Below are 12,243 nucleotides of genomic sequence, written 5' to 3' on the forward strand. Positions count from 1 at the left end.
CCGCCGCCCCCGGCCCCTCCGCAGCGCCGCGGGCTGATCCCGGCCCGCCCGGGGCTCCCGCCCCGCCCCCGCCCCGCCCCGGCACCGGGAGGGGCCTCGGCACCAGCGGGCACCGGCCGCCGCCCGCGGGCAGGGCGCTCGGTCCCGGGGGCGCACAGAGTTGGTGGCGCCGGGACCTGCTCGGCACCGGACCCGCCGGACCGGGAAGCACTGGGACTCCCCTGGCCCCAGGGAGGGCTCAGCCCCCGCCCTCCTGGGCCCACGGACGCTGAGGAAGGGGCAGGACCGGCCGCGCCTCCGTTCACCCCAGTCCTGGTCCTGCACCCACTGGTGCCCGGTGCAGGCGCCACAGGTGAGCCCAGTCCGGGCACCGCGGAGGAAGGCACTTGCCTCGGCAGCTGACCCGGCGCTGAGCCCTGCTCTCCTGACCCCTGCTCTCCTGACCCCTCCCCAGAGAGACGACAGAGCCGGGTGACATCAGGCTACCGTTTATTGTAAAAGGCCGCGGTGCCCTGGGCAGGCTGAGCCAGGGAGGAGGTATCTAAAAGTGCTATTTACACCGAGCTCCGGGTGCGTGTCCCAGGATTCCATCCCCCCCCAGGGATCCCCTCTCTGCCCCCACTGCCCCCACCCTGCTCAGTAAAAGCTCCTTGCTGCTCCCTGGGCCTGGCTAATGCTCAGGTCCTTCCCTGAGTGTCCCTGGCACTCCCTGGGGCCGGCAGGGCTGGTGTCAGCACCCTGCGGTGCTGGCGTTGGCTGGGTGTCCACGCCTGCAGGGCAGCTCGATGTGTCATGGCAGGCGGTGCCAGGGTGCTCCCCACGCTTGCCCATGGTGAGGATGCCCGCGGCGTGGTTGCCAGAGCCATGGAGCAGGCGGTAGAGCCGGCTCTGGAAGGCCAGGGGGACACTCTTCCTCTTGCCCAGAGTGAGGATACCAGCAGCGTGGTTGCCCATGCCGTGCAGGAGGTCGTAGACACGGCAGGAGCAGGTCTTCTGCCGGCAGCAGTCGGGCAGGCTCTGCCGGGGAGCGGCCAGGGAGCAGAGAAGGAGCAGGAGCAGGAGGCAGGAAGCTCGCTGGAGCTGCCAAAGCAATGGGCAGCATTAGTACAGGGCAGTGACAGTGCAGAGAGGGGGAGAGTGCACAGCCCCAGGGCTGCCCCCCTGTTCTGCCTTGCCCACTGGTGTCTCAACTGTCCCCTGCCCAGTTGCTGCCACAGGGGCCCAGCCCCCCACCCGAGGTGCACTCAGTGTCACCCTTTGGTGCCCCGAGGCATGGCCAACACCTCCAGCTGTGCTCTGACTAGCAGCCAGATGTGGGTGCCCTCACCACACCCCTTCCCTGCTCCAGCACACGGCAGCCATGGCAAACACCCTCCCCTTGCTGCCCAGTGCCACGGGATGAGCAGTGAGAGTACCCAAGCTCAACGCCACAGGCACTGTGCACTCAGATCCCTCATAAGAAACCCCTTGATCAGCTGCTGGCTGCAGTTGGGGAGCCCTGGGGATTTACCACACACTTGGAGCTTCCCAAGGAATTGGTCAGGCCCTCCTGCACCCCCCAGTCCCACATTCTGACCTCCCTCCCATCACTGCCCTCCTCTACCCCCGGGGCTGCAGTGCCCCAGCCCCACCTTGGTGTTTGGCACCTCCATCCTTCCTGGGGTCTTCAGGCAGCCGAGTGGCTCTGGGGCATGTCCCACTGGGCAGCTGAGAGCACAGTGCCCTGTGCTGCTGCTTTATAGGGCCCAGCACAATAGTGCTGCCAAAAATACCACTGGGGCAGCGGGAGCAGACGGTCTCTGGGAGACACGGGTGCGCTGGGGCCGGTAGCCCGGAGACCATCCAGGCCTTTCCCCTCATTTGCAGTTCCTCATTGTGTAGGTGCTCAGTGGCTGGGGTGCCAGGCACTAATGAGGCCCTAATTGCCCACAGGCCCTGTGGCCGGGCTGGCACAAAGGGGCTGGAGGTCAATACTGACCGGCACCGGCAGCACAGTGCTCCAGGCTGATGCTCGGAGCCCCATTAGGCTAATTATCCCCCCGAACAAAGGGGTGCTGGCAGCAGCACAGCTCCCTGACGTGGGGAGTTGTCATCCTGTGCTCCCCATGGTGCCAGGGAGGGATGGTGCCATCAGGGTCCCATACCCGGTGCCACCCTCCATCCCCTTCGGTGACCCCATCCTGCCCTGGCCCTGTGCCAGGTACAGAGGGAGCCACAGGGCACCAGGAAGGTTCTTCCACTCTTTATAATGCTCCACAGCCCCAGTCCAACCCCAGACCACCCTCCTCTGTTTGTGCTGGGACCCCCTTGCCCTGGGGGACAAATCCCAACATTTTCCTGATGCCAGAACCCACATCTGCTGTCCACTGGCATTCTGGCCCCACAGCTGCTGCACCACATAGCCTCCCATCCCCTCTGCACAGTGGGGTGCTGCCCCAGGGGTGCTACAGAGGTGACAGGACTAGCCAGGATTCTTCCTACCAGCCAGATTTTTCCCCAAGGCTGGCAACAGCCAAACCTGCAGCCCTGGGGAGGGAGGGCAGGAGCCCAAACCTGGGGCTGCTTTTCCAAGCAGAATCTGGCACAGCAGGCTACACGCACACGGGCACCAGAGTACCAGCATCCTCACCAGCCCTGCAGCGGAGTGCAGGCTCTGGAAGCAGATGGGAGGGATGGATGAGTCCCTTAGGAGCTCAGGGGGGGCAAGCAGGAGTAGGATCACCCCTCTTCAACCTCTCCACTGAGCCCTGATGCAGCCCCTTAACACGGCAGAGCACAGGCTCCAGATGTGTCCCCCCAGGCAGTCTGAGCCTGCAAGCAGCTGCCTGTCCATGGGCAGGCTGGGACTCCTGCTCCTGTGGCTGGGGATGCTCAGTCTGGGCCCCTGAGCCCCAGGCCAGGGTCAGCAGGACGCTGTGTCACCGCCTCCGTCGGTCTCGGGGATGGGCTCCAGTGGGGCACGCAGCCGGGAGAGCTCTGGTGAGGCCGAGCCATTCCTGCCAATGCCACAGGACTGTCCTGCATTGTGGATCTGCCACAGGTTGTCCAGTGCCTCTGCCTTGGCGTGCTTGAGGAGGTCAGCCTGGCCCTGTGGGGAGGGGGCATCGAGGGGGTGTTAGAGTGAAGGCATCAGGGTGAGGTGTCAGGGCAGGACAGGTGTGTCTGTGCAGCTCTCAGCCCTCACCTTGAGGACAGTGATGTTCCAGGCAAAACTCTCCAGCGCCTTCTGCAGTTTGCGGCCCCGCAGCCCCTCCTTGGTCTCGATGCGGTGCAGCTCCTTGTGGAAATCCATCCCTGCACAGGTGGGAGTGGTGCTCAGTAAGTGCAGGGATGCTGGCATGGGGATGGCCACCACCAGTTGGGACCAAGCCAGAGGGACGCCCTTTGCCCACCATGGGGGTGCAGGCTGGGTGGGTTTCCCACTGCCCCAGCAGCCCCAAAACCCTTCTGTGCCAAGTACAATGAGCCAGCAGAGCCCCGAGCACACTGGCACCCTGCTTGGCCCCAGCCCGTGGTGGTTTTGGGCCCTGGGCAGAGGTACAGCTCTTGCACCCCATGGCTCACCCAGGGGGGCTCAGAGCAGGCCCACCAGGCCCCCCCATTGGAGTGCAGCCCCGGCACTGTGCACCACGTGACATCCTCGTGAGCAGGTGCTATATTTACCCTTCCTGACGCAGCACCGGCTCCGGGCCCACTCGAGGGCTCCCACGCAGCCTACTCGCCCACATGCTGCCAATCAGACGCCCCCAGCCCTGCACCCCCACCGCAGCCGCACCTCCCCAGACCCCCCAACACCCACTGTCTGGGTACTGGCCATGCCAGCACCACAATGGCTTGTCCACAGCCCAACCTAGGCGAAAGCAGGGAGAGGTAGCACCAGGGCATGGGGGTGGGGGCTGCAGCCCCAAAACCGCTGCTCGCCACCACCCTGAGAAGCCACACACCCCAGGACTCTCTGCCCTGCAACACCCCAGCACAGCAGCTGGAGCAGTAGAGGAGGGCACAGAGCCTGTGCTCCGCAGCCCATGCCCCACTGCTCCACTCCCTCAGCGCTGGCAGAGGTGCTGGAGCCGAAAGCCAAGAGCTCGGGGAGGTTTCCGTCTGCCGCGTAGGCAGGGAACAAACAGGGCTGCTGGCAGCATGGCTGGCATGAGGGGATGGCAGAGCGGGGCCCCCTCCTTCCTCCCCTGTCTTTCCAGCTCCTGAAGCTCTCCCAGCCCCATGGGGAGCCCACACGAGCCCCTGGGCCAGCACCCCCCTATATAGGTACTTGGGGCTGGTGGAGCTATCCCTGCAGGTCCCAGCCCACAGAGGGGCCACGCAGCCACCAGGGCCTGGAGCGAAGCTGGGGGTCCCAGCCAGCTGCTGTGGTAGGAGCAGCCCGGGGGGAGGACTGGGGCAGGCAGCAGCAGCACCTGCCTGTGTGGGTTCTGCCATGTGTCTGGGAAGTCGTAACACTCAGTTACCACTTCTACCGTCAGCCCCAGCCTGTTATTTCTGGCACTAATTATGTTCTGGCATTTGGCAGCTAATGACTCTTCCCCGCTTCCTCATCAGCCTCCCCTGCTCTGCTCGTTCCCTCTCACACAGCCCTGCAGCCCACCCACCCACACCCTGTCCCGGCGCAGGAGGGCCCACACCCCAGTACCCCAGGACGTGCCCAGGTTTGTGGCCAGAGCCACATCGGGGCTGGGGCTGCCCTCAGGGACCCACCTGCCTGCTGTGCCTGGATGAGCTTCCCGTACACCACGTCGGCAGATTCGATCAGCGTCCGGCTGGTCTGGATCATCTGGGGAGAGGGGCAGCATGAGGAGCTGGGCAGCCCTGGCCCCGCACCCCCCAGTTGAGTGGATGGGGAGATGGGGCTTGTCAGGGGGCTTGTCAGCATCTGGCTGGTGGCCAGGTTCTCTTCAACACAAAGGAAGGAAGCAGCTCTGGCTGCAGCTATTAATGGGATTTCTCCCACCTGGCAGGACAAGGGCAAGGGGCAGGCAGTGCAAGCGGAGGAACAGGGGCTGCGGGGTCCCAGGGTCGTACTGACCTGGGCAAGCCTGTGCCTCAGCAAGACTCCTCCCTGGGCAGCCCCTACACAGCCCCCCGCCCGCCTCTCCCTGCTACAAGATGGGTGCAGCAAGTTCAGGATCCCCTGTCCTGGGCAGATCCCGGTGCCACCGACCCCACAGAGCCGAGTCCTGGCAGAATGGCACTTACTGTCTCGTAGGCAGTGAGGACCTTGCGCAGCAAGTCGGGGATGGGGCCCTGGGCCTCCATGGGGGGGTACTGCTCTGCCAGGTTGAGGGTGACGCTGGGTGTGCTGTCATTGTGCAGCAGCCACGTGGACACTGTCAGGATGCACTGCTTCATGTTGGCGGCGGGTGTCAGCCCACACAGCTCCTTGAAGGACACCAGTGCATTCTGCGGGCAGAGACCGGCGTCAGTGGCTCCCCACCCAGGAAGATCCCTGTTTCCCCTGGCTCTCTGCTCCTTGCTCACGTCCTCCCAGAAGAGGAGGACACCCAGGCCCCATCCTCCCCCACAGAAACCAGGTCCCCCAGTGCCTCTGCAGGGTCTGTACCTGCACATTCTCCCGCAGGTCGGTGGCCTCCCTCAGCGGCTGCGTGGCCGTCCGGAAGACCTCGTCGATGGCTTTGATGCCGGTGGCCTTGGTGGAGGTGTACTCCCGCACTCGGCGGCCCCGGCGCCCCGCCAGCCCCCGGCGGTGCCCCTTGCCCCCACCACGGCGGTCAGTGATGGCCACATGCACAAAGAGGGTGGCGTGGGGCAGGGGCTCCCCAGCTAGCGACTGGAGGGGGACGTGGCGGTAGCCAGGCTGCAGGCACTCAAAGGGAATGGTGTACTGGGCAATGAACTCATCCCCAATGTAGTCATCGTCCAGCACGACAAAGCGCAGGACGGCCAGCTCGGGCAGGTTGATCTGGAACTCCAGGCTCTCGTCAAAGATGGGGTTGTCCCCGCTCTGCAGGGCTGTCTTGGTGCGGTGCTCAGCACAGTCAGCTGGGATGCCGTGGATTTCAGCACAGACGTAGGGCTCCACCACCTCCCCTTTGGCCCCTGAGCCCTTGGGCTTGGGCAGGTTCTGCCCGCTGATGACCTTGAGGTGCAGGAGCTGGGCGGGCACCCCAGGCAGGGAGTCCTTGGCATTGGCACTGAAGTAGGAGACCTCCTCCCGCATGATGGCTGGGCGGAGGACATAGCCACAGGCCCCGTTCTGCCGGAACCAGCCCGCATTCAGGTCCATCATGAGCCCCGGTGTCTGGTAGTTCATGGCCACCATCTGGCACCCACACTTCCAGAAGTCCTGGGGGTTCATGTTGCTGGCGTCGATGCGCATGGGGCTGGGGTAGACGCGGGAGAGGAACCGCTTGTTGTAGCTGACCAGCTCAGCCGGGCACTCGTTGGCAAAGCGTCCTGCTTCCACCTCACTGAAGGAGCACATCTCCCAGTAGCGCTGCCCACGCCGTGAGCTCTCAAAGTCCTGGAAGGGGACAGCCTGGCAGAGGCTCACCAGCTCTGAGAGCTCCCGGCTGAGGCGCACCCGCCGCGGGCCACCTCCCTCCGGTGCCTCCCGGTCCTCCTGGCCCAGCCGCCGTGCCAGCTCCCAGCCTTCCTCCTCATCTGACACCTCCCCCTCGCTGTCCTCACAGCTGGGTGGCAGCTTCTTGCCCTTGATGAGGATGCGGCCCTTGAGCTGCTCTGGGGAGGGCAGGTAGGACGCCACTGGGTTGGGGGGCTCCAGGTACAGCTTGTCCCCCAGTGTCTTGCGCAGGCACTGGGCAGCGAGGCGCTGCTGGGGGGCCGAGCAGCGCACCACCAGGCAGAGGATGAGGGGGTAGGCGGAGGCGGTGAAGGCGTGTTGGTCGATCAGCCCCACCACGGCACGGAAGGGCACGCAGGAGGCAGCTGAGGGGCTGGTGTAGACCACAGGCTCGCCCTCGGGGCCATCCCACAGCACCAGTTCAATGCTGCGGCAGCCCAGGCCCAGGGCACTGATGTAGCCACTGATGTCCGAGCGGCCCCAGAAGTTGTCCTCCAGCAGGCAGGCGCTGTGGGCAGAGCTGATGTAGTAGTGGGAGAGGGGCTGTGCCATGTCCTGGCAGACCTTGCGGTGCTGCGGGTCGAAGATGGAGCAGTCAGCAGAGAGCAGGTAGCGCGTGAAGCCATCGATGGCCAGGTAGCCCTTCTCCCGGCCCTCCTTGGAGGGCTCATACTTGCCGACGATCTCCAAACACTTCTCTTCTGTGACCCCCTCCATGCCCTGCTCCACCTCCAGGAACATCAGCAGGTCCTTCACACCCAGGTATTCCTTGTTGCTGGAGAACTGAACCAGCAGGAAGAAGATCTCGGGGCGGGTGCAGAGCTCACAGTACGCCTCCACGAAGAGGTCGCAGGCCACCTCTGCACCAGGACGCTCACTGGCCTTCTGCAGCTCCTTGAATTTCAGCTCAATGGTGGAGGTCTTCATGCCAGGGTTGAGTGCTTTGATCAGCTGCACAGCCCGGGACACAGGGATGCGACCAGACTTATCCAGGTCAGCGAGGTCAAAGACAGAGGATATCCAGGAGGTCCGGAGGCTGGGGTGGCCGGTCCCAGGTGCCTCGGGGCTGTGCTTCCCATAGGACACCAGGTACCGCAGCCCCATCACCCAGGCACTCACCACGTCGGCTGAACTGGCCACCAGGTCCAGGGACTCGTAGTTGTCTCCATAGATGATGGAGAAGGCACACTCATCCGGGAACTGGTCAGACAGGCCATTGCTGCGCAGGACAGGTGTCTTCTTGCCTACACGCACCTCTTTGACAGACTTGATCTCAATCTTGGCCTTCTCTGAGTCCTTCTTGGAGGGCTCCCAGCGCACGGAGCGCATGTCGGCGTCCAGCACAAAGAAGCGGCTGTACATGCGGGAGTTGGAGCGCACCTTCTTCAGCTCACAGCCCTCCAGCATGAGGGAGATGCAGGCGGCCGTGCTGTTGATCTTGCGGTCATTGGGCATGGAGCTGAAGGACACCGTCTTCTTCTTGTGCGGCAGCCGCTGCCGGGAGCCATCCTACCAGGGTGGGAAAGGGACAGAGCTGTCAGGGACGAGCAGGCAGCACGTGCCCCTCCAGGTCCTGCCTCAGGGTCCCCCCGCCCCAGCCTAAAGCGAAGTGCAGCACCTCAGGGTGCCCCAGGGTGTCCCAGTGCCACATGAAGCCCAGTCCAACCCAGTCCATCCCTCTCCTGGGGGCTGGGAGCTGGCTCCAGCCCTGGCCTCCCCCACGGCTCGCTGCCTGGCTTAATTTAACTCTGCTTTCCTTCCTTCCTTCCTGCTCCCGGCCCTGAGACAGATCCTTCCCCACTGCTCGTTCACCCTCGGAGGTATGGCCACTCACTGGCAGCCCGGCATGGGGCTGAGGACACTGGCTGGGGACACCAGAATTAAAACTGATGCCTGGCATGTGATGCATGAGCAGAGATGCTCCTGGGGAACCCCAGCTAGACCCTCCAGCCTTCTGCTAGGAGAGGGGCAGGACAGCCCCTACCCGTGCCATGTGCTAGGGATGAGCATGGCCATGGCCCCATCCTGCAGAGTCAGGGGTCACGGGGTATGGGCTGTTTCTGCCAGCACCCCATACCTGCACTCTATCCTGCCCCACGGTGAGGAAGAGGGACCCTGCTGTCACGGGGCTGGGAGGGGCAGGAGATGAGGGGGAACAGCAGGGCCAGGAGCGTATTATGGGATGGATTTCATTAAGTAGCGCAGTAGGAGGAGATTTAATCCACTTCTTCAAGATTATGGTTGAGTCACCTCTAATCTGATGGTGTCTCTGTCAGAGGCAGGTCCTGCCCAGCTGCCCAGGTTGGGGGTGAGGAGGTGTTCCCCTCCAGTGTTCCGAGACCTTCCTCACCTCCTGCATGGGGCTGTGCCTGGACAAGTGTGTCCCTGTGCCTGACCCAGGGGGGCCTGGGATTTGCCCCTTGGGGCCAGGCAGCCCCAGCCAAGGGCAGTCTGGACAGGTCACAGAAATGGGTGGACGGCTCCCCCAGGGATGTCTGTGACACAGTGGCCCAGGGATGGGGGAACCAGCCCCAGCCCTCATCCCGTTGTTAGAGCCAGCCAGATTCTGCTGTCCCAGAGCTCAGATGTGTGAGCTGTTTGCATCCTCTCACTGCCAGATTGCTCCAAGGAGCTGGCCGAGCTCCAAGACCCCTTCTCTGTGCCAGGCAGCCTGGGTCGGCAAGGGCTCAGCGGCAGGTCACGCCATCGGACAGCCCTGCGGCGAAGGACTCGCCACCGGATGCCTCCTGCAAGCTGCAATCTGAGCGCTCCACTGACGAGCAGCCCCAGCCCTCGCTCTGCCGGGGGGCGATGGGCACCGAGGGCAGCACCTCCTGCCCCGAGCAGGATGCCCGCACCTCTGCGGACCCGCTCCCCGCCCGGCGCACCCACCCAGTGCGGCTCCGCACCGGGCCCCACAGCCGAAAACAGGAAATCCATCCGGAAAGGAAACACGGGCGGGGGGCCTGCGTGCACCCAGCGCCAGGGACCTGCTTCCAGCTGTGCCCACTGCAGGCAGCCAGACACACCCGACCTCACCAGCCCTGCCGGTACCCCAGCCATCCTGGCTCAGCACAAAAGCCTGAATGCCTTCCCTGCAGCCCCCCATCCGCTCAGGTTTGGGAAGGGGAGAGAGTCCCCTTTGCTGCACTTTGGGGTGCAGATACATGGCACAGACCCAAGAGTGCCCTGCAGCACATGGGCTCTGCTCTCCTTATGCATGGGCCAGCAGCAAGTGGTGGGCAGTGAGTGCAAGGGGTCCCCTGCCCGAAGCTTCTCACTCCTGGAGACCAGCAGGGAAGACCCACTGCTCCCTGGTAGCCCCTTCATAGGCTGTTCCAGGTGGTCTTCAACCCTGGGGACACCCCACAAGGAGCTGGACAAGGCACAGACAGGAGCAGGAGAGGCAGGTGACGAGTGGGGCAGCAGCAGAGCCAGGAGGATGTGACGCCCTTGGCCACGGGAGCACAGGGCATCCCCAGACAGAGGGCAGGGCTCTGGCCAGAGCAGTGATCCTGGTCACTGTGCCACCAAGCTGGCAGAGAGCAGGCAGGGCTCTGTAGAGGGAAGCACCAACCATGATGCTGATGCCACCCAGGATGCCAATGGTGGGCACGGAGGGCACGTCCCAGTTGCTCATGCCCTGCCCAACTCTGCAGCGTGTGCTAAGCACCTCTTCAGCCAATTACCTCCTGTATTAGTGCCCTGGAGAGTGCTGCTGCCCTAATCTCAGCCTCCACGTGACGGCCGCCACTACCGGCCACACAACCAAGCGCAGGATGAAGAAGGGCCCATCATTTGTCCCTCCCTTCCCCATATCCCCCAGCCTGGCCATGACAGGACTCATCTGCAGCTGGTTTCCCCAGGTTCCGGGTCTCCACACTACCCCCAGGGCTGGGCAGGACTGGCAGGGATGCAGGCACGGGTGCAAGCAGGCAGCAACCCCAGAGCGGAGGCAGTAAGAGACACCATCAAGGCTTTTCTACCATCATTTGTTCCCTGCCAAGAAGAGAGCGACTGACACATCCACTCCCTGCAGCACCAGCTGCCGCTCCCCAGCAAGGGGCCACGGAGCCAGATCCCAGTGGAGGCACCACGCAGCTCCTGGGGCTGGCATGGGATGGGGAGGGGACACAAGAGATAGGACAGTGAGCTGCTCGGGTAAGGCCACCTCCTGCAGCAGGAAGGAATAGACCCAGTACCACCAAGTCCCTCTCCAGCATCCTCCTAGCCCATCAGACCTCCTGACCCCTCTGCTTCTAGCCTGAGAAGAGAGAAGGGAGGAGATCTTGTAGCCAGGGCACAGGAACACTCCAGGGGCCAGCTCTGGATCCCGCTGCTCCAGTCCCCCCCAGCTCCACACAGCCAGTGAGTCGCTCTTTCAGATTCACTCCTTCAGCCTTTTCTGGAAATCCCAAAAAATAACAGAGCTGGCAGCTCTTCCCACACGTGCCTCCACTGCCACTCAGGCCCTGGATGGACTCGGGGATGCACGACGGATCAGCACAAGATAGGGACACTGTCCAGGTCTGACCCCCTCCCGGGCCAGCTCCCTCCCCCGCCTGCGCTGGCCCTGGGCCACCCGACCTTCACGTGAGGCCAAATCCCGCGGTGACGCAGGTGGTGACGGGGATGTGCCCAGCACGGGGGCAAGTGGGAGGTTCACCACCCCCAGCCCGCAGCGCCTGCCCGCGGCCGGTCCCCCGGGCAAGGAGGGATGCTGGCCCGTCCCGGGAGCAGCAGGAGACCCCGGCGAGGTCCCCAAGGAAACCGGGCACTGACAGTGCACCGGCACCAGCCTCTGGGTGCACGGGAGGTCTCCGTGCCGTCACCGCGTGGGCACAGCCCGGCCGCCCCCGCAACAGTTTGTAGCGGGAGGGCGCGGGCAGGGCTCAGTGTCCCGACGCCGTTGCCCAGAGAACCGGGTCCCGGGGGCAGAAGAGCGAGGCTGGGGCACCACGGGAACAGCCCCCACATGGGGTATTAATAGCATCGGAGCAATCCCAGCTTAAAATAGGCTGCCGGGAGCGGGGAGGCAAGTCCCGGGCGGACGTGACCCATTGTGTCAGCTAGCACCTCCAGCATCAGCACAATCAGGGGAGTTCATTTAGGAAAGCACATGTGTGATCCGCTGCCCACCCAAGTGGGAGACCCCCGAGACACTGCCTGACTCCCTGCCCCACCACGGCCCGGCTCCGGGAGGTGACAGGAGCAGGCTGGGAGCTGGCCAGGCCGGGCCGAAGGCTCAGCGTTTGGCAGTAGAGAGCAAGGGAGAGCAGAAGCTGTTTGAGGGGCAGGAACGGGCCCCTTCTCAATGGCACCTAATGGTGCCCTGAGCAAGGACCGGGTGATGCTGCAGCGGGATCGTGCAGGGGACCCGCGGCGCTGGACGGGGCGACCCAGGGACACTCCACAGAGCCGAGCCGGAACAGGCTGTGCCCTTGGGGACCACGGGGCCGGGCAGGGCGAGGGGACGTCGTGCCAGTCCCGGAGTGACCGGCGCCGCGGGCAGGTGGCGAACCCCGGGCACCGATCGAGGGGTACGGCTGCTCTGCGGCTCCGCGGAGCCGCCCCACGGGCCCAGGGGGAGCGGGGGGCAGCGGGCAGGGCCGGTGCGGGGGGACGCAGGGCTCGGCAGGGGGACACGGCTCTGCCCTCCCAGCGCTGCGCAGGTGCCGGTCCCAGGG

The 12,243-nt window shown here is 64.6% G+C and overlaps 2 protein-coding genes across 2 annotated transcripts; both read right to left on the minus strand.

Annotated features, from left to right (window-relative positions):
* Positions 1 to 472: 472 nt before the first annotated feature.
* Positions 473 to 1,716, minus strand: HCRT (hypocretin neuropeptide precursor). Its single transcript, XM_027631230.1, has 2 exons — positions 1,632 to 1,716; positions 473 to 1,080 (listed from the first exon to the last, which is right to left on the minus strand). The coding sequence occupies exons 1-2, from the start codon at positions 1,650 to 1,652 to the stop codon at positions 637 to 639; spliced, it is 465 nt and encodes a 154-aa protein (XP_027487031.1). The 5' UTR covers positions 1,653 to 1,716; the 3' UTR covers positions 473 to 636.
* Positions 1,717 to 2,859: 1,143 nt separating this feature from the next.
* LOC113940137 (inactive phospholipase C-like protein 2) lies at positions 2,860 to 8,061 on the minus strand. The gene is made up of 5 exons (XM_027631229.1): positions 5,576 to 8,061; positions 5,212 to 5,415; positions 4,714 to 4,789; positions 3,185 to 3,294; positions 2,860 to 3,088 (listed from the first exon to the last, which is right to left on the minus strand). The coding sequence occupies exons 1-5, from the start codon at positions 8,009 to 8,011 to the stop codon at positions 2,903 to 2,905; spliced, it is 3,012 nt and encodes a 1,003-aa protein (XP_027487030.1). The 5' UTR covers positions 8,012 to 8,061; the 3' UTR covers positions 2,860 to 2,902.
* Positions 8,062 to 12,243: the final 4,182 nt, after the last annotated feature.

The sequence above is a fragment of the Corapipo altera genome, unplaced genomic scaffold (assembly GCF_003945725.1).
Source record: "Corapipo altera isolate COAL_440 unplaced genomic scaffold, ASM394572v1 61282, whole genome shotgun sequence".
In the NCBI taxonomy this organism is placed as follows: domain Eukaryota; kingdom Metazoa; phylum Chordata; class Aves; order Passeriformes; family Pipridae; genus Corapipo; species Corapipo altera.

Bases quoted from the DNA above. Each gene is read 5' to 3' on its own strand.
- HCRT (XM_027631230.1), bottom strand. From the start codon at position 1,652: ATGGAGGTGCCAAACACCAAG. The intron at 1,081-1,631 runs GTGGGGCTGGGG...TTGCTTTGGCAG, and splicing joins TGGAGGTGCCAAACACCAAG to CTCCAGCGAGCTTCCTGCCT.
- LOC113940137 (XM_027631229.1), bottom strand. From the start codon at position 8,011: ATGCCCAATGACCGCAAGATCAACAGCACGGCCGCCTGCATCTCCCTC. The intron at 5,416-5,575 runs GTACAGACCCTG...CTCTGCCCGCAG, and splicing joins ACCTGCGGGAGAATGTGCAG to AATGCACTGGTGTCCTTCAA. The intron at 3,295-4,713 runs GTGGGTCCCTGA...CCACCTGTGCAG, and splicing joins CATCCAGGCACAGCAGGCAG to GGATGGATTTCCACAAGGAG.